This window comes from Dromaius novaehollandiae, chromosome 14, assembly GCF_036370855.1.
Source record: "Dromaius novaehollandiae isolate bDroNov1 chromosome 14, bDroNov1.hap1, whole genome shotgun sequence".
Lineage (NCBI taxonomy): Eukaryota > Metazoa > Chordata > Aves > Casuariiformes > Dromaiidae > Dromaius > Dromaius novaehollandiae.
Genome location: NC_088111.1, coordinates 21,156,170 through 21,172,897, shown reverse-complemented (window position 1 = coordinate 21,172,897; position 16,728 = coordinate 21,156,170). Strand labels below are relative to the sequence as shown.

Genomic DNA, 16,728 nt, shown 5'->3' with positions numbered 1-16,728 from the left:
TGAAGCTGGAAATGTTGCATCAATGTCATGTGGACTGGGACGTTCGAAAGGGGCTGTGCTCAAAGCAGGATTGGGGATTTGGGACTGCTTTATGCTATAGGTGCATATTGCTACTTCTAAATCATTCAGCAACAAAATAATAACTAATCTCAGACTTTGGGATTTTTGGTCTGAGAGTCATGATTGCTGGCTTAGGGGATTTTCCCCCTTCTTCCCATGCAGAAGCTAAAACTTTCTTATTAAAAGCTTGATTTGTACAGAATTGCTTACTCTAGGTAGCAAAGCTTTGAGAAAACAAAACATCCTGAAACGTGTAATAAAATAGATGGTTCTAGGAAACCAGCATGGGGGGTGGGGGTTGCAGCGGTCCCCCGTGCGTAGAAATGGATTTTGCAAGTACAGCCAAGGCCTTAAATGGCTGGAGAGGTGCCTTCTTCAGGGCCTGAGTCCAGCTGAACGTGGAGCGAGTGGGCCGAGTACCGTGGCTTCGTCATGGCCCCAAGGCCAGCAACGTTTAGCCATCCTACCCGTGTATTTGAAATGGGGAGGATGCTGCAGTGAGCGGAAGCTTGTTCCTCCTTCATTTTGCTGGTGAAGACTTTGTATCCTCCAGTTTGAAGAGAGGGAGCTCAGAGCAACCGTGGCAGGCGAAGAGCAGCCTGGATGGTTGGAAGTGGTGGTGGAGGTCAGAGGCATCGGCTGGGGCAGGCTAGGAGCCTTTACTTTCAGCAGAGAGGGAAACTTCTCCTTGCCTAATCCTCCTCTCTCTTGCTCCCAGCCCACCTCCCCTTGACCTCCCTATTCCCCTGCCTGCTCACTTCCCTAGGATCATATTTTCCACTTCGTACCAGACTGGCTACGCTTGTTTTAACAGCTTAAGTAGTAATTGCTGGGGACGGGAGGGAGGAGGGGAGGAAATCAGATAGTGCCTGCAGCCTGGAAAAACCCTGTAACGAAGGTAAAACCCTGGTCAGGGAAGAGTCACAGATGCTTTTTTGTTTTTCAGGCGGGTTCTGGAAGTGTCTGTTCCTTCTCGCCAGCGGAGCCTAAACACAGGCTTTGTGTGATTTCAGGTGGAGAATCACCAGCAGGAGCTGATTACGCTGAAGCAGCATGATCTGCTTTCATTGCAGATGGCTTTGCTCAGGAAGAGCAAGGCAAGAAAATGCAAGACAGCTTCAGTAAAGGAGGGGAGGGGGGAAGAGCTTGGGCAGAGCTTTAAAATTCCCTTTTCCTTTGAGAAAGAGGAAACGGGTAGTTCTGAGCTGGTTTTACCAGTGCTGCCAGGTCTTTGATAGTTGGGTGAGTTTCTCTGAGCCCCAGCTTCCAGCACTGAGGGTTTTTTCTCATTTAGTCCTACTCTCTCCTGAAGTTTTGTACCACAAAGGCAGTAAAGAGATGGGAACACTTGGCTGACTGCACCCAAGATACTCAAAAATGAGGATGCAATCTTGTGTATTGCTGGAGCAGAAGCCCTCTCCGCTTTTTTGGTGTGTTAGCACAGGGGAGGGAAGCGCTGCTCTGCTGGGCTTTCTGGCAGGACTGAGCAGCACTTCTGCCTGGGACAGAGGTGCCGAGACGCTTCCTGCGCTCTCATTAGCTGCAAGCCGAGAAGAGTAGCCATAACATTTGCATCAATGTCTGTGATCTTTGAAAATGACCCCGAAAAATCCCCCCTGCTTCGGTGGGTGGGCTCAGAGAGGCAGCTGGAGCCATGCATGGTTTCCTCTCCCGCAGCAGGTAGGTGGTAGTGGCTGGGAAAGTCAGCAGGGTTGGCCACCCTGGAGTCAGACACCAGTATTTTAATATTCCAGCCCCTCAACGTGCAGAGAGAAAGTTTTGGAAAGGCTGAACTTAGGACTATGTTAAGCCTTCAGGTGGTGAAAGTTTATGACAGGCTTGTTGCAGGATGGGAAAGAGTTGCTTTTTCTTTCCTGTTCTGGTGAAGACCATGCTTGGGGGTTAGGTTTGGTATAGTGATTTTCCTGGAGAAATAAATAATTAGATGGGAGGTTGACTGGCAAAGAGGATGTACAGTGGAGAACTGATTTATTCAATGTGTTTCAGAAGCTTGCATTAAAGACCCCAGACCACTTTATCCAATGTGCAGATATGAAGCACGAGTCCAGCTTCAGTCATGCATGAAAATGATTTTATTGTATGCATTGCAGTGGCCCTGACTTGAGGGTTTAGGACCCTCTGCTGTGATGCACAATCAAAATCTGGGTGAGGGTCCCAAAGCCTTTGGGAAGAGGATTTCCATCCTGGCTTGGAAATAGGAGTATGAGTGAAAGTAAGATGCTGGCAAATTTGCTAAGCTTCAGGAGACATAAGGTAGGGAATTTGGAGAGGCAGCTTTTCCCTGTGGGGCAGCATCTGCCTGTCTGTCCAGCGGCCAGGGGTGCCGTCCCCTTCATGCAGGGTCTGCATTTAGTGATTCACCATCCCAAAGCTGCTGACTTGGCCCTGCAGCTGGAGAATGCATGCAGAGCCCTGACCAGAGCCCTCTGCTTTGGGGGGATTTAATTATTTTGCTGAAACGAAGGTGGTTTCCCTGGACTTGCACAGCTGCTCTGAGTCTCAGCCTCCTCCTCAAGACAGTTAACCTCAGCAGCTTGGCTTCGTGTGACAAAGCAGCAGACAAGGCTGCCAAGGGAAACCCATGGCAGAGGGGAGAGCCCCTGGGTCAAAAGATCCCAGCGGAGGTCAGCAAGCAAATTGCCATCAAAAATAAGAGGAAATAGCTGCATGGCACTCGGGGTCTTCCTGAGCCAGCCTTGGGCGTGCAGAAACACAGGTCCCTAGCAGGCCTTTATCCCAGCCTCGCCGCTTTTGATCTTGGTGACATGGAAATAAGACATCTCGGGCTCACTTGCGGAACACAGGCCACCTCCCCTAGGATGCCTCCTTGGCTCAGGAGAGGGGCCACCGGGGTGGGATCTGATCCAAATGAGCTCCAGCGATCTGAGAAGATCTGAGAAGACTACTGTGATGCTGTACCCACACGTCTAGACCCTACTTGTCCTCTCCTTGAGGCAGAAACTGTCTCCTCTCCCTGATGGGGTGCTTATTTATCTTGCGAAGACACTCAGGCACAGGAGGTCAGGCTGGGTGGAATATACCCATGGGAACTTGGTGAAAGGCTGCGTGGGTCAGGGGCTAAGGCAGCAGTGGGGCGTTTCCATAAACGTGCTCGTAGCTGCAGGGATTTGGGCCTCCTTGCTCCACTGTCCAGGCAGGATCTCCCACGGGCGCAGTGGTGTTGTGGGAGGGCAGAGGGACCACGAGGCTCGGGAGTGCCCCAGAGCCAGGGACAGCCGGGCTGGTGTTGCTGTGGCCCTCCTGTCACAGCTCTGGCCATCCCCGGGGTCTCACTCTTACCGGTGAGGAGGGAAGGGTGGTGGTGTTGCCTGCGGGCAAACCAAGGTGCCTGCAAATGAATTGAGGGTGCTGCAAGGCTCAGACGCCAGGTAGCAGGGGAGAAGCATGTGAAGGCCCTTGGCCAGAATGGGCACAGGACATGCTGGTAAAAGCTAGGAGGCAGATTTTTGCTCCTCTCTCCCCCTCTGCTCGTGAGACGGTGTACCCTTCTCTTCGGTCCTGCAGCAGCCCACTTCAAAAGACCCTGAGTCATCCTGAGCATGTCCAAAAGCCACGGTAGGTCCCCAGACCACTCATAAGTCCAGTCCTCAGTGTGCAAGACCCATGCATCCTGTGATGGTACATCTTTTCAGGAGTGGGGTTGGTTTGAGGGCCAGGGCTTTCCGTGTGTGACCCTGACGCGAGGAGCCTGGTGCCAGGCAGCACATCAGGTGAGCTGGGGGAAGTCCGATCATCTCTTCCTTTAGCTGGTTATGCTGCAGCTGGATGCGGCTGGGGAGGGACAGCTACTCAGCTGCCGAGCCAGGGCGAGCTGAACCAGCCCACTCGCCGCAGCAGCTCCCTGAACAGGGAGACTTGGGACGGCCAACACGTGCTAAAACAAGAAGCGCATGGCCAGGACTGATTTTGCTTTGCCGCAGCGTGACAGGCTGGTGCGTGTGGCTTCCACGCAGGGGGCCCAGCTAGGGCAACCACGGCTGCGTGCAGGGTAACTCTTTGGAGGAGGCTAGTGTATGCGTGGCAAGCTGACGTTAGGCCCAACACTGCATCAGGATTTAAAAAAAAAAAAAAAAAAAACCACTCCTGCTAAGTCCCTGGGATAATGCTGCCGTCGGTAGCGGGTGCTGCTGGTGAGCTACGTGGCCTGAAGTCCAAGCGTGCAGCAGTGGTCTCCCGGCCCAGCCAGCCGTCTGGGCAGCGAAAGGGCAGCAGTCGCACGCTGCAGCTGAGCCGCGGCCAGGGCGCTGTGTCAGTGGGGCATCAGCTGGGAGGTCAGCGCGCCAGGGCACGGTGCAGAGGACCAGGCCAAGCCTCCCCCTGCGGCAAACACCCGGCCGAGGCAGAGCCGGGCTTCCCCCGGACGCTGCGTGGGCGGCTGCGCTAGCAGCGCTTGTGCTCTGCAAACGGGGACAATACCGGCGAAAGCTGCTCAGCTAAACCCCTTGCGACAAGGAGCCAGCCGCCGCGCGCTGGTCATGCTGCGTCTCACCACGGGCTGTAGCGGCTATGCCTGCAAGGGCAAGAAAAGGCTTCCCCAGTTTCTCCTGCTTCCCCGAGCCCCGAACTCTGCTCTGCAGAAGGCAGCTTGAAAGCGCTGAGATGCCCTCCAAGGTTTCCAGCCCCTCTGCTCCCATGGGAGCAGAGCCCCAGCTGGCAGGTCTCACCCGTCAGGCTCGCTGCCTCCTGAGAAATGCTGGGAAAGTGCTGGGGGGGAGAGGGGTGTGCAGCTGGGTTCGCTCCTGACCCAGACAAAACCGCCTTTTGATGGTTTGATGTTTTTCAAGCGCTGCAAAACCCACCTTTGAGCTGAGGCCAAGACAAAGACGAAACTACTTTGGTCACACCCGTGCTGGAAGAGTTAATGCTCTCCAGGCTGCTCAGAAGTGCTGTAAAAAGTGCCTGCTGCAGGTCAGTCTCCAGTGGGGATTAGGAAAATCTGCCCAGGGAGTGTGGGCTGGCTCCTGCCAGCTTAGGGCTGGCTCCAGGAGGCATGCTGCAAGGCAGAGCGGGGATTGAAGCCCAGGCCCTGGCGTGCTGGAGCAGCCCGGCTTGGGCCTGGCACAGCCAGGCACTGCTTTCCAGAAGCTCTCCAGCTCTGAACAACAGCGCGTTTAAAAAGCCTGGCTGTAAATTATCATCATATAGCGCCAGAGTGGGAGGGAGGTCTGAGTGCTGGTGCAAGGCTGCGTCAGGACCTTCCGTGGGTGCTGGATAACCACCATGCTGTGGTGCTGGGGCCAGCAAGCTACCAGGCAGCAAGGGCCGGTGCTGGAGCACCCAGAGAAGCCACCGTGGGCTGCTGGGCACAGGACCCGGCATCCAGCTGCGCTGCAGTGGGGCTGCAGAGAGGTCTCGGGGATGCTTCACTTCGCAGTGCGCCCAGCCTGAACACCTGGCATGCCGCTTCCATGGCCTTCCCTGAGCTGGAGGTTGGGAAGGCTCCTGGGTGCCTTGCTCTGGGCCACGGGGCTGCTGCGGGGCTGTGAAGGCAGCAGGCTCTTTGCAAGCCTGCTGCCATGAGGAGAAGGCAGGGTTGCAGGGTGGAGGGCCTCCCAGGGCAGCCTTGTCCCTGGGAGCTTTGGCATCCCTCCCTGCAGAGCGTCCACCGGGCAAGCTCAGCATCCAGCCCGACCCTAAGGACTGGCAATTAAACCAAAAGAAGCCAAGATGGGCATGCACGAGGGCCAAGCCTGTCTCACCACCACCGGGCCTGGCTAGCCAAGCCTGCTCCAAGGGGACAACAGGCTCTGGCTGTTTTCTCATCCTGAAGGAATTCGGCTCCATGGGCCAGGCATTTTTTTTTTCCCCTCCTTTCTCTCTCTCTCTCTTTGGAGACTTTCTGCATTCTGCCTTTGATCTTCCCCCTGTGTTTGCCCAGTCGATCAGCTCAGACAGGGTTAGAGTCTGAGGTCAGCGCCTTTTCCATTCCAAATACCCAGAAACATCAGTGAGAAGGGAGGGGATTCAGATTACAACCTTCCCGTCCTCCTCTTCCAACCCCCTGCCCCAGACGCGCACCAGCCCGGTCCTGCGCCGCTGCCCGCTCGCTCCGCTGGGCGCGCGGTGGTGCCTGCGGCAAGCCGAGGAGCTCCGCGCCAGCCGCTTGGTGCCCGCATGGTCGCACCCTCCTTGCCTTGGCTCGCTGCTGAGCTGGGGGCTTAAGAAAACCTGAAGTCTGGGGTGCTCGGGATGGACTGACTCGTTCCACAAGCACCTGGAGGAACTCTGTGGAGGGGGGGGTGGATGAACTGCTCGTGTCACCCACCAACCTGGAGGCACACGCCTGGAGACCTCTCTGAGGACAGCACTGCTCCACGATGCTGTTTCGAGCACTCTGAGACTTTCCGCCAGGCAAGCTCAGCATCAGCAATGGATGGAGGTGCTGGGCATCATCTCTGGAGGCACAGCATGCACTGGATGTGCTAGCTCACAGAGGTTTGGACCGCATCTCCTCCTCTTTGTCCCCTCACCTGCCTTTTCTTTTCCTCCTTCCCCACCTCCATTCTGCATGCGATTTGTTTTGTGAGCCACTCAAGCCAGGCAAGGCTCTGCCAAGCAGGGAGCAGGCAGCCAGTGCCACAGGGCACCAGGGCAGCCAGATGTCTTGCAGGAGCTTCAGCGGCCAGAGACTAAAAAAGCAAACAAGCGGGCTGCAGCTCGACGGGGCAGACCTGATGCTAGTCGTGCTCGTCTTGCCTTTCCTGGCCACCGTGGCAGAAGGGCTGAGCCTGCAGCCGCTCAGGATGCGGCACCTGGGCGTGTGCCCCAACCAGCTCAACCCCAACCTGTGGGTGGACGCGCAGAGCACCTGCGAGCGGGAGTGCCACACGGACCAGGTGAGCGGGGCGCTGCGGGTGCTGCAGACAGAGCCGGGAGGGCACCCAGGGAGGACCTGGGTGCTGCTTGCAGTTTTGGGTGCGCTTGAGAGCAGTGTGACACCCCCCCACCACCACCACCACATCCCAGGGTAGTTCTGCAAGACCCAGTGCTCACTGCCCCCCCCCCCCACCCCAGGATGGAGGGATGAAGGCTGGTGGCTAGGACCTTGGAGGGGGGGGCAAAAGGGGTGAGGGGATTTAATCCCACATGCAACTTTACTGCTGTGGTTGCCTCCTCTGCCTGTGAGCCTGGCACGCATGATCTGTGCCCTGGGGCTGCTAGCAATCCCTGCAGCAGGCAAAGAAATAGTTTACCACCACTACCAACCACTGCCTGGAAAGCAAAGCCCAGGCAAAGGCTCCCTACGGCCAGGGCACCCCATCTGTGTAGCCCCCCCCCCCCCCCCCCCCCAGGGTGCTCCCACCCAACTGGCCAGGCCTTCCCATGGAGGCATCGTCCCCTCCCCTAGAGGAAGGAGCGTGCTAGGACAGGGATCCCCCTCAATCAGAGTAGGGTCTACACTTGGACGGCCCCCACACACAATTGCCCCCTCCCCCCCAGGCAGGACCCTGAGAACTGGCACAGAACTACCCTGTGGGCCAGGCTGTCCATCTGGGCTCTGGGCCTCCCACAGCCACAGGCAGGGGAGAGGGTCACCTCCCTGCCCTGATAGCTCTCATTAAAGCCAGAAAGTGACTCCTTGGCCATTCATTTCTGCAACAAGCGCTGCTTCCCCTCAGGCAGTGGAGAGCATGCTGGCTCCCTGAACCAAGCTCGCCTTGAAGGTCAGCAGATACATGGTGAAGCAGTGGACAGTGCTGCTTTTCCACCCAGCACTGCCACGCTCACCAGACTGACCCCCCCCCACCCCCCCCAAGCCCTTCCTGAGGGATTCACATGTCCAGCAGTGTGGCCTCAGCTGTGCTCACACTGGACCTAGGGAAATCTAAAAGGCTGTCTCCAGCAGGAGAACGGGACCTCCTCGCCCCAGGCTCTTGCAATTCACTCATCACCATCCTGGAGGGGTGATGGTCAGTAAAGGATTGTGTTCAATCCCCAAATCTGGCTGAGCTCAGAATGGGGCTAGCACAGTCTCTCTTGAAAGGTCCAACTCCTACCTAGAGCTGAGCGAGGCCAGGGACTGGTTGGGCAAAGGGGCAGGAAAAGAGGAGAACATGTTTGTGCTGAGAGCCGCAGTGCTGGATTTGACAAGCAGCACTTTTCCCTCCCAGTCATACATTGTGGGGTACCTAGGAAATGAGAAAAGCTGGGGTCTCCTAAGCTTCATGCAGCTTCTGCCTAAATGGCGAGCTCTTAACTCAGGGCAAAACCGAACACTGCATCCTCCCTGCGGCGTGTGGAGCATCTTCCTGTCCCAACGCTGTAGTAAAGCATAGCTGCAAGCTGTGCTTCCACATGCCACTCCTGAGGCAGCTGCATGCTGGTAATAGGTGGAAGCAGTTGCTAAAGGTGCAGCAGCCGTAACCCTGCTACTGTGTGTCCTTTCCTCCCTGCCCCAGGACTGTGAGGGCTTTGAGAAGTGCTGCACCAATGTCTGTGGGCTGCGGAGCTGCGTGGCAGCTCGCTTTGCTGATGGAAGTCTCTCACCCCTGGATCAAGCTCAAGAAGCCTCGTGCGAGAGCTTTGTGTGCACGCAGCAGGGCTCAGACTGCGACATCTGGGATGGGCAGCCCATCTGCAAGTGCAAGGACCGGTGTGAGAAGGAGCCCAATTTCACCTGCGCCTCGGATGGCCTCACTTACTACAACAAGTGCTACATGGACGCCGAGGCCTGCATCCGGGGAATCAGCCTCACGATGGTGCCGTGCAAGTACATTTTCACCTGGCCCAACACCAGCCCCGTGCCCCAGGAGACCACCGCTCGCCCCACGCCAGGGGCTGGCCCTGAGGTGCCCATTCCCCCTGCCCTCTACAACAACCCCTTCCACCAGTCTGTCTACATGGGTGGCACAGTCAGCTTCCACTGCGACGTCAGTGGGCGGCCCCGGCCCGACATCACGTGGGAGAAGCAGAGCGACCATGAGGAGAACTTCATCATGAGGCCAGATCAGATGTATGGGAACGTGGTGATCACCAACATCGGGCAGCTGGTCATCTACAATGCCCAGTACGAGGACTCTGGCATCTACACCTGCACTGCAAGGAACTCTGCTGGGCTTCTCCGGGCCGACTTCCCTCTCTCCGTCATCAAACGAGAACCTGGCAGCGGGGAGCCGCGGCTGGGCAGCACCCAGCCCTTCCCCAACGCCGAGTGCCTCAAGGAGCCCGACAAGCGGGACTGCGAAGCCCATGAGGTGCGCTGGCATTTTGATGCCAAGAAAGGCTCCTGCCTCACCTTCCGCTATGGTGGCTGCGGGGCCAACCGGAACCACTTTGAGACGTATGAGGAGTGCCGCTCGGCCTGCGTGAGCAACGCCGTCCACACCTGCCTCCTGCCCATGGTGCAGGGCCCCTGTAAGAACTGGGAGGCCCGCTGGGCCTATAACCATCTCATGAAGCAGTGCCATTCCTTTGTCTATGGTGGTTGCGAAGGCAACAACAACAACTTTGACAGCAAGGAGACCTGTGAGGATGTCTGCCCCTTCCCTAAGAACCTGCAGTGCAAGACCTGCCGCCTGAAGAACAAGATGGTGCTGAGTTTGTGCCGTAGTGACTTTGCCATTGTAGGACGGCTCATGGAGATCATCGAGGACCAGGACTCTGGCATCGCCCGCTTTGCCCTCGAAGATGTCCTCAAGGACGAGAAGATGGGCCTCAAGTTCTTCAACATCAAGTACTTGGAAGTGACCTTGACTGACATGGACTGGAACTGCCCTTGCCCCAACATGACCACAGACGATGGCCCACTCATCATCATGGGTGAGGTGCACGATGGTATGGCCATGCTGGACCCCAGCAGCTATGTCCGAGCAGCCAATGACAAACGTGTGAAAAAAATCTACGAGTTGATCGAGAAGAAAACCTGTGATCTCCTGAACAGGTTCCAGGACTAGGGGAGGGCAGGGGGCAGCAGGGACACATAGACATGAGGGCAGGTGTCACCCCAGGCAGCCTCTCTGGCCAGCCACATGCAGTGCCACAGACTGACCTCAAGAGGGGGAAGCAGTCTGGCAGATCCCACAAACCAGTGTTTTTATTTAGTAATTATTATCATTATTTTGTAATTCCCTCTCTTGCGCTGAGCTCTGGCCCAGCCCATCTCCCTTGTAATTTATCTGTCTGTGTGCCCTCCCTGTGTACCCTTCCAGCCCAGATACTATCAATAAAAGACTGGGTTAGGTTGGAGAGGGGTGAGAGGTCTTCCAGCCCCCGCAACCTTCCCACAGCACCAAAGTTTCCAAGCCCCGTGTAATACAACCCAGGCTCTCCTGGAGCAAGCTTTTCACCTCCCTTCAATGCTGTAACATGGCCATGCAACGCACTGGGTGCAGGGATTTAGGGCAAGGGTACTGAAGGGCCCCCCTAAGCCTCAGTGCTGGGAAATGGGGAGATGGAGGAAGATGCCCTGCTGGTAACTGGCTCCAGGTGGAAGGGGGCAACTTGCAGCAGCCAGGCCTGGGGAAGCTGGTCTGCAGCTAGACCTCAAGCCAGAGTCCGGCAAACTTCCATAGTGTTAGAAAGGGGATGAGATTCCCTACACCTCTGGTAAAGCACTTTCCCAGACACACATGGCTTCTCTCTGCTGTACAGAGGGGGAAACTGAGGCACTAAAACAGAGGTTTCCCTTACACCAGGCTGTGCTCTGTCCCCTAGGCTGGGCTGCCCACGTTAAGGGGCCTCAGTGGCAGCAGTGGTGGCTTTTATGGCCCACAAAAAGGGCACCTCCCTTGCAAAGGGGATGCAAAAAAGAACGTATAGCTGGGGATGGAAGCGGGGAATGGCACAGGCTGGCGTGAACAAAGCTGTCTTTCTTCAGAAAATGATAGGGCAGGGTGAGTCCTATTCCCCTTCTCTTCAACCCCCCTCCCCCCCCAGCCTGCGACCATGGCTGGCAGAAGGGAACACTGAGACAGGGAGGGAGAGAGGGCCTCAAGTCCATCAGCCCCATACACACCTAAAGCCCCTGGCAGAAGCCCTACCTTGACCACAAGCTGTTTGGCTGAACCCTTCACCCCTGCCAGAGCTGGTCTGCTCCGTTCCGCAGGGAGGAACAGGAGATGGACCCTGAGAATATCAGTCAGGTCCAGCCTGGTCCCAGGGTGACTGTGGCACTGTCCCTTTGCTGCTACTGTCCAGCTTCTGGCTGCCAGGAAAGCCCCAGCCTGGCACCAGAAGAACAGGCTGTTGGTGGTTTGAACCATCACGAAGGCATCAAAGATGGAGACGCAGGAACGGCCTTGCCGGGAGGGTGGCACAGAGATACGAAAGCTCCCACTCCGAGACTGTGGGACGCTAGTGCCGCAGCGAAGCAGAAGGCAGAGGGTTGGCAGGTTACTGCTTGCGGAAAATAAGACACTTGTTGTTCGCAGGCATGTCCACCTGGAAGCACAAAGCTCAGGGTCAGGCCGCAGGGGACCACACAAAGAGAAATACCGTCCTCCCGCCCCACAGAGCCCAGGGGCACTTACCATCCTCTCCAGACACATCCCATTGGCTTCAGCCAGCTGCTGCAACAGATCTGTGTCCCGAAGGCCCCAGGCCGGATTGCTGCCAAGAAGAGAGCCATGTGTCAGACAGACAGACATGACATCTTGCCAGGGAGCAGACCTCGCCCCCAGGCTCTCTCTGAAGCAGCCCTCTCACACAGGGGACTGGATGCCCCCCAGATGTTGTGGAGCTCCCCCCAGCCTCTGGTTTGGGCCTTTTCTTAGAAGAACATGCTTGGTTGTTCTCTGAGGCCAAGCATCAAGGGCAAGGGGCAGCGTGCTCCCTGTCCCCACGGCTGCGCACGGTGGTCAGCATGGGCAAGATGGGCCAGGCAATGCTCGCTGCAGGCCCCAGGGCAGACCATTTGGGCCCACACACCCCCATGCAGGGCCTTGCTCCCCCCTCCTACCTCTGCCTCAGGCTGCAGTCGAAGTCCACGTTGCTCTGAGGGCTGATCTGCCCACCAACAGCATACGGCTGAGGAGGCACAAAGCTGGAGCAGTGGGTTGAAGCGACAGCTCCCTGCCACCCCCTCCAACCCCCCCTGCAAACCACAGCCTGTCCTCCACGCACCAGACAAGGGGGTGAGGGAGAGCCCCAACCGAGGGTGCTGGGACTGTGCCCTGGGGTTCCTTCCCCCTCCACACACAAAGGGGCCAAGCAGGATGGGCCGAGGCCTGAGATGGTACAGGATACCAGACCACCAAAACATCACCACCACCACCCCCCCGCCAAAGGCGAAGCTGACCTAGCCCTCAGCAGAGCATGTGAGGAGGCAGGATCGACGCTCCTGGACGGGCAGGATCAGCTCTTTGGGCCATCCCTTTCAGGCAGCGTGTCTCAGGCAGGCGAAAGGCCAAGCCAGCCCCATCCAGGGATCACTGCATGCCCCAAAAGGTCTGTTCCCTGCCCTCCCCCCAACACCCCCTATCCAGCACAAGCAGTGCCCAGTGCTGCCCTCTCTTCTCTGCCATGGGAGTAGAAGCAGTGCCAGGTCGTGATGCCCCCAGGGCCAGCTCCTTCTCCCAGCAACGGGCGCAGAGTACTAATAAGAGGGCTCCGCTGAGCAGTGCCAAGCCACTGGCAGGACTGGCACTTACCCCGTAGGTGAACAGCACACCTCCAGGCTTCAGCAACACCCCCACTCCCTCGAACAGGCCCTGGGGAAAGAGAGAGGCACGTGCCAGGTCAGACAGCCAGAGATATCCCACCAGGGCCCCCTCTCCTCAGCCCAGGGTAATGCAGACCAGGGGACCGGGCCTTCTCAAGAAATTGAGTGGAAGATGAAAGTGGATCCATCTCTGCAATGGACCCTGAGAATATCAGCCAAGTCCAGCCTGGTCCCAAGGTAACTATGGCACTGGGATATCTCCCTCCCCACCACCACCACCAGATCTCAGCTCTGGGCTGTAATTCCCCTCTGCCCGAATGGAGGCACAGCTGGTGGGGAGCCAGCCTGAGGGCTCACCATCCACTATGGCCCTTGGATTTGCACAGGTCTGAGGTAAGGCGTAGGGCAGGGAGCCAAGACCACAGACAGGTCGCACCAGTCTTCCTGCCTCAGTTTCCCTTGTCAGCCCAGCCAGGATCCTGGGACTGATGCACCCCAAAGAGGACAGAGACTCTTTGGACATGGGATGTGGCAGGATCTGATTTTGAGCTGAGTTCACAACCCAGAACACTGCAGTCATCACCCTGAGCCCTCCTAAACATGCAGCCCAGGCACAGGGAAGCACCAGAGTCCCTCCAGCCAGGCTGGCCTGAAACCCCCTCTGGGAAGGCCTCCAAGCTCCAAGGGGCAGCTGGGCACAAGCCACAGCCTTGGTGGCACAGCATTTGGGGCCAGCAAGGCCGCGAGACGTTGGGCAGCCCCAGGGCTCCGCTTACCTCTGTGCACCGCAGCTCCGAGATGTGCATCATGTTGATGTTGACGACGAGGTCCAGGGTGCCAGGCTGGATGCCACCCCACGTCTCCCAGCTCTGCGAGGCATCCAGGTAGATGGGTGGCAGCATGTTTTGCAGCTGCATGGCTTCCCTGAAGGCAGCGATGCTGTGGGCAGAACCCAAGCATGAGCCCAAGCCCAGGCACTGCCTGCCCTGCCAAGTCCCTGCCATGCTGGTAACTGCACAGCGACACCCCAATGCAGGGAAGCCCAAAACTTGCCTGCCAGCAGCTTCTCCCAGGTGGCACCTCGGATACCTAATAATAGGGCTGAGCTCGCAACACAGCTGCTTGCGGTGGCATTAGCTTGGGTCTCTGCACAATGTGTTTCATACAACCATGAGGAAACTCCTATCTTTGAGATCTTTGCCTTCCAACAGGCCAAACAGTTCAGGAGGTACTGGGGGAGAGACTGACTGGGCAGTCAAACAAGCCTTGCTTTCAAACTCAAAAGCAGAGAGCTGTTTTGGAAAACATGGAGTTTCCCACCTTGCCTCAGTTTGGAGCAGCACCTGGCACGACAGGGCTCCCAAACGCAGGGGCCGCGAGGGCTGACCTTCCAAAAGCCTCAGGGAGAAGTTCCTTTTCCAAAATTTATTAATACATTGCTCTAGAAATGCCAGAGAAAAGCAGCTCTAAAAATAGCACCCTGAACCCCCCGTTCAGAGCTGAAGGAGCTCCTTTTCGCCCTTCTGGTGAGTGGCCAGCTGCTCTCCCTGGCACTGCTAGCAGTTCTGACGCAGGACAGAATCACCTTCCACCTCCTCTCCCACAACCCAGCAGAGCAGTGACATGTTTCTGCCACAAACAGAAACAACTCAGCACTTGGCGAACGGCAGGTAAGCGTTACTTGTCTTCAAGGACATGCAATACCCAGCCAGCGCAAGCAGTTTCTGCTAGAAGCCCAAATGACAGCCCACCCGAGACTGCTCCCAGGTCACGGGACTGCCTCCCTCCACCCCAGCACCCTCCGGCCCTATCCCCAGGAGGGCCTTGGGCCAGCAACTCATACCCTTGGTCCTGGCTCTGAAAGTCAACCCTAAACACAGAGACATGGGCAGAGATGGGTCCTGAGCTTGCTATGTTCAGCTAGCTTTACTCCCTGGGGGCTGAGGAGAGACCTCTTTAATAGGGAGATAAGTCCTGAACACTGCTGGGGGTGGGATTTAAGCTCTCCTAGGAGGGCAGCTGGCGCCTCGGTCTGCAGCTGGACTGGCTGTGCAAGGTGTGGTACACACGAGAAGAGTCACACTCGCAACCAAAGCAAGTTGTCCCATACGGTGCCAAGCCAGAAATGCACTGGAAGTTCAGACACGGAGTGGAAAAAAAGCAGCACCAGGCATCTTTCAGGTTCAAGGATCTGCCTGCACTTGCATGGGGGCATATTGAGCCCATCCCTCCACGGAGCAAGAGTGTCAGCCCAGAGACTGTCCATACTGGGGGCGGGGGGGTTGGGCAGGCTGAAGCACCTTTGGGGGTTTCACATCAAAACGAGGGAATGACTGTGTTCATCAGGCCCTAGGGAAAGCGCTGGGAGGCACTCGGTGGCAGGCACCGCGGAGAAGATCTCCCGCCACAACTGCCCGCGCCAGGGAAGGGGCCATGTGTAACTGCGCTTGTGACCGGTGCTGCATTTCAGTCGGGCGCTTGGGGATCTGGGCGAGCATTTCAAGCGGCCCCAGGACGCTTTGAGACGGACGGTCTCCCGGCTCGGCCGTCGCGGGGCACGCTCTGAGGCCGACACCCGTCCTTGGCACAGGCGCGAGGCCGGTGCTGGCTGAGGGCCCCCGAGCACATCCGCCACGATGTCACCCCGGGAAGCGTGGGCAGCTGCTCTGCCGGGCTGCGCGACAGCTCTCCTGCAGAGAGGGCGGCAGCGGTGCGATCTACCATTTCAGGTCCCCACCCGGCCCGAAAGGGAAGCGGAGAGCCACCGCCTCCCCGAGCCACCGCTCCCAGGTCCGCACCTGGGGCGCAGCCCCAGAGATTGTTTTTAAACGGGGAAGGCTCCGTGTGCTGACGCTTCCCGCCGGCATCTCCGGGAGAGGCCGTTCGCCTGGGGACGCGGCAGGCCGCAGGCCCCCCTCCACGCGCGCTGCCGAGGGGACCTGTGCGAGCCCGCGCGCTCCCCGGCCGGACAGCGCGGATCGCAGAGGCCTCCCCCGGCCGGGGAAGCGCGGCAGCGGGCCGGGCGAGGGGGCGCGGCGCCGGCCCGCAGCCGCTTACCTCCGCAGGGCCTGCGGCTCCACGTCGGAGGGCTGCCAGAGCGCGCGCGGCAGGGCGCGGGCGCAGTGCGCGGCGTGGAGGCCCGAGCCGGCCGCCACCTCCAGCACCCGCACGGCGCCGGGCCCCGCGTACTCGCGCAGCACCGCCAGGATGGGGCCCTTGTTCCGCTCCGCCGCCGCCGGCCGCAGCATGGCGCCCTGCCCTTCCCCGCCCCGCGCGAGGCACGCCGGGGGCTGTAGTCCTGCCGCCGCACCGCCGAGCCGGGGACCACAGCTCCCAGCATGCACCAGGGCCCCGCCCCCTCCCTTTCCTAGGGCCCCGCCTCGGGAGGGGGCGGTGCGGCTGTGTGGGGGGGGGGTGTGCGCCGCCGCACCGCGTGGTCCTGGCGCCCGGCGGCAGCGGCCCCCCGCGACCCCGGGAGCAGCGGCTCTTGCTGTGCCCCGCTGCCCGGCAGCGGCGGCCGCCCCTCCCGGGGGGAGGAAGGGGGCAGGCAACGGCTGACATGAAAAAAAGCGAAGCGGTTGTGCGCCGCCCGGGAATCGAACCCGGGTCGCAAGAATGGGAATCTTGCATGATACCACTACACCAGCGGCGCCCTTGGCGGCAGCTTCTGGGCGCTGCGTGTAAGGGCAGCAGCCCCCGCCCTGCCCGCTGCAGGGGGGCGGTGGGCGCTGCCCCGCTCCTTGCCCAGGGCACGAGCACCAGAGAGGGCAGCGGGGCCTGTCCCATCGCGCTGGGGCTGGCACGCTCGTGGGAGCCTGTGCTTCTGGGAGCAGAAAGTCCAGCCCCAGCAGCCCCGTCGGCTGCCTCGCCGCAGCTCACCTGCGACGCGCAGCGCAGGCCTGGCCCCTGGAGGGTTTCCCACGCTGCTGTAATGCAGTCGGGTTAACCTTCTCTCCGACGTGCCTTGACAAAACTGCTAGAATGCAACCTGGCCCTGGCCTTGGGAAAGCGGCAAAAGGACTGGGAAG

General features: G+C 58.8%; 2 protein-coding genes and 1 non-coding gene across 4 annotated transcripts; 1 reads left to right on the top strand and 2 right to left on the bottom strand.

Moving 5' to 3' along the window:
- The first annotated feature begins 5,391 nt into the window (after positions 1 to 5,391).
- On the top strand, positions 5,392 to 10,335 carry WFIKKN1 (WAP, follistatin/kazal, immunoglobulin, kunitz and netrin domain containing 1). The gene is made up of 2 exons (XM_026100487.2): positions 5,392 to 6,938; positions 8,502 to 10,335. Exons 1-2 carry the CDS (start codon positions 6,702 to 6,704, stop codon positions 9,993 to 9,995), a joined length of 1,731 nt encoding a protein of 576 aa, XP_025956272.2. The 5' UTR covers positions 5,392 to 6,701; the 3' UTR covers positions 9,996 to 10,335.
- Positions 10,118 to 16,032, bottom strand: METTL26 (methyltransferase like 26). 2 transcript variants are annotated; one of them, XM_026100489.2, is made up of 6 exons: positions 15,758 to 16,032; positions 13,477 to 13,639; positions 12,690 to 12,749; positions 11,999 to 12,082; positions 11,571 to 11,649; positions 10,118 to 11,481 (listed from the first exon to the last, which is right to left on the bottom strand). In XM_026100489.2, the coding sequence occupies exons 1-5, from the start codon at positions 15,946 to 15,948 to the stop codon at positions 11,599 to 11,601; spliced, it is 549 nt and encodes a 182-aa protein (XP_025956274.1). In that variant the 5' UTR covers positions 15,949 to 16,032; the 3' UTR covers positions 10,118 to 11,481; positions 11,571 to 11,598. The 2 variants fall into 2 exon arrangements, with proteins under 2 accessions (XP_025956274.1, XP_025956273.1); XM_026100488.2 differs by having other exon boundaries at positions 11,999 to 12,066; positions 15,758 to 16,026.
- A 249-nt stretch (positions 16,033 to 16,281) lies between these two features.
- TRNAG-CCC (transfer RNA glycine (anticodon CCC)) lies at positions 16,282 to 16,352 on the bottom strand. Its single transcript has one exon. It is a non-coding gene; the product is annotated as a tRNA-Gly (tRNA).
- Between the last annotated feature and the right edge of the window lie 376 nt (positions 16,353 to 16,728).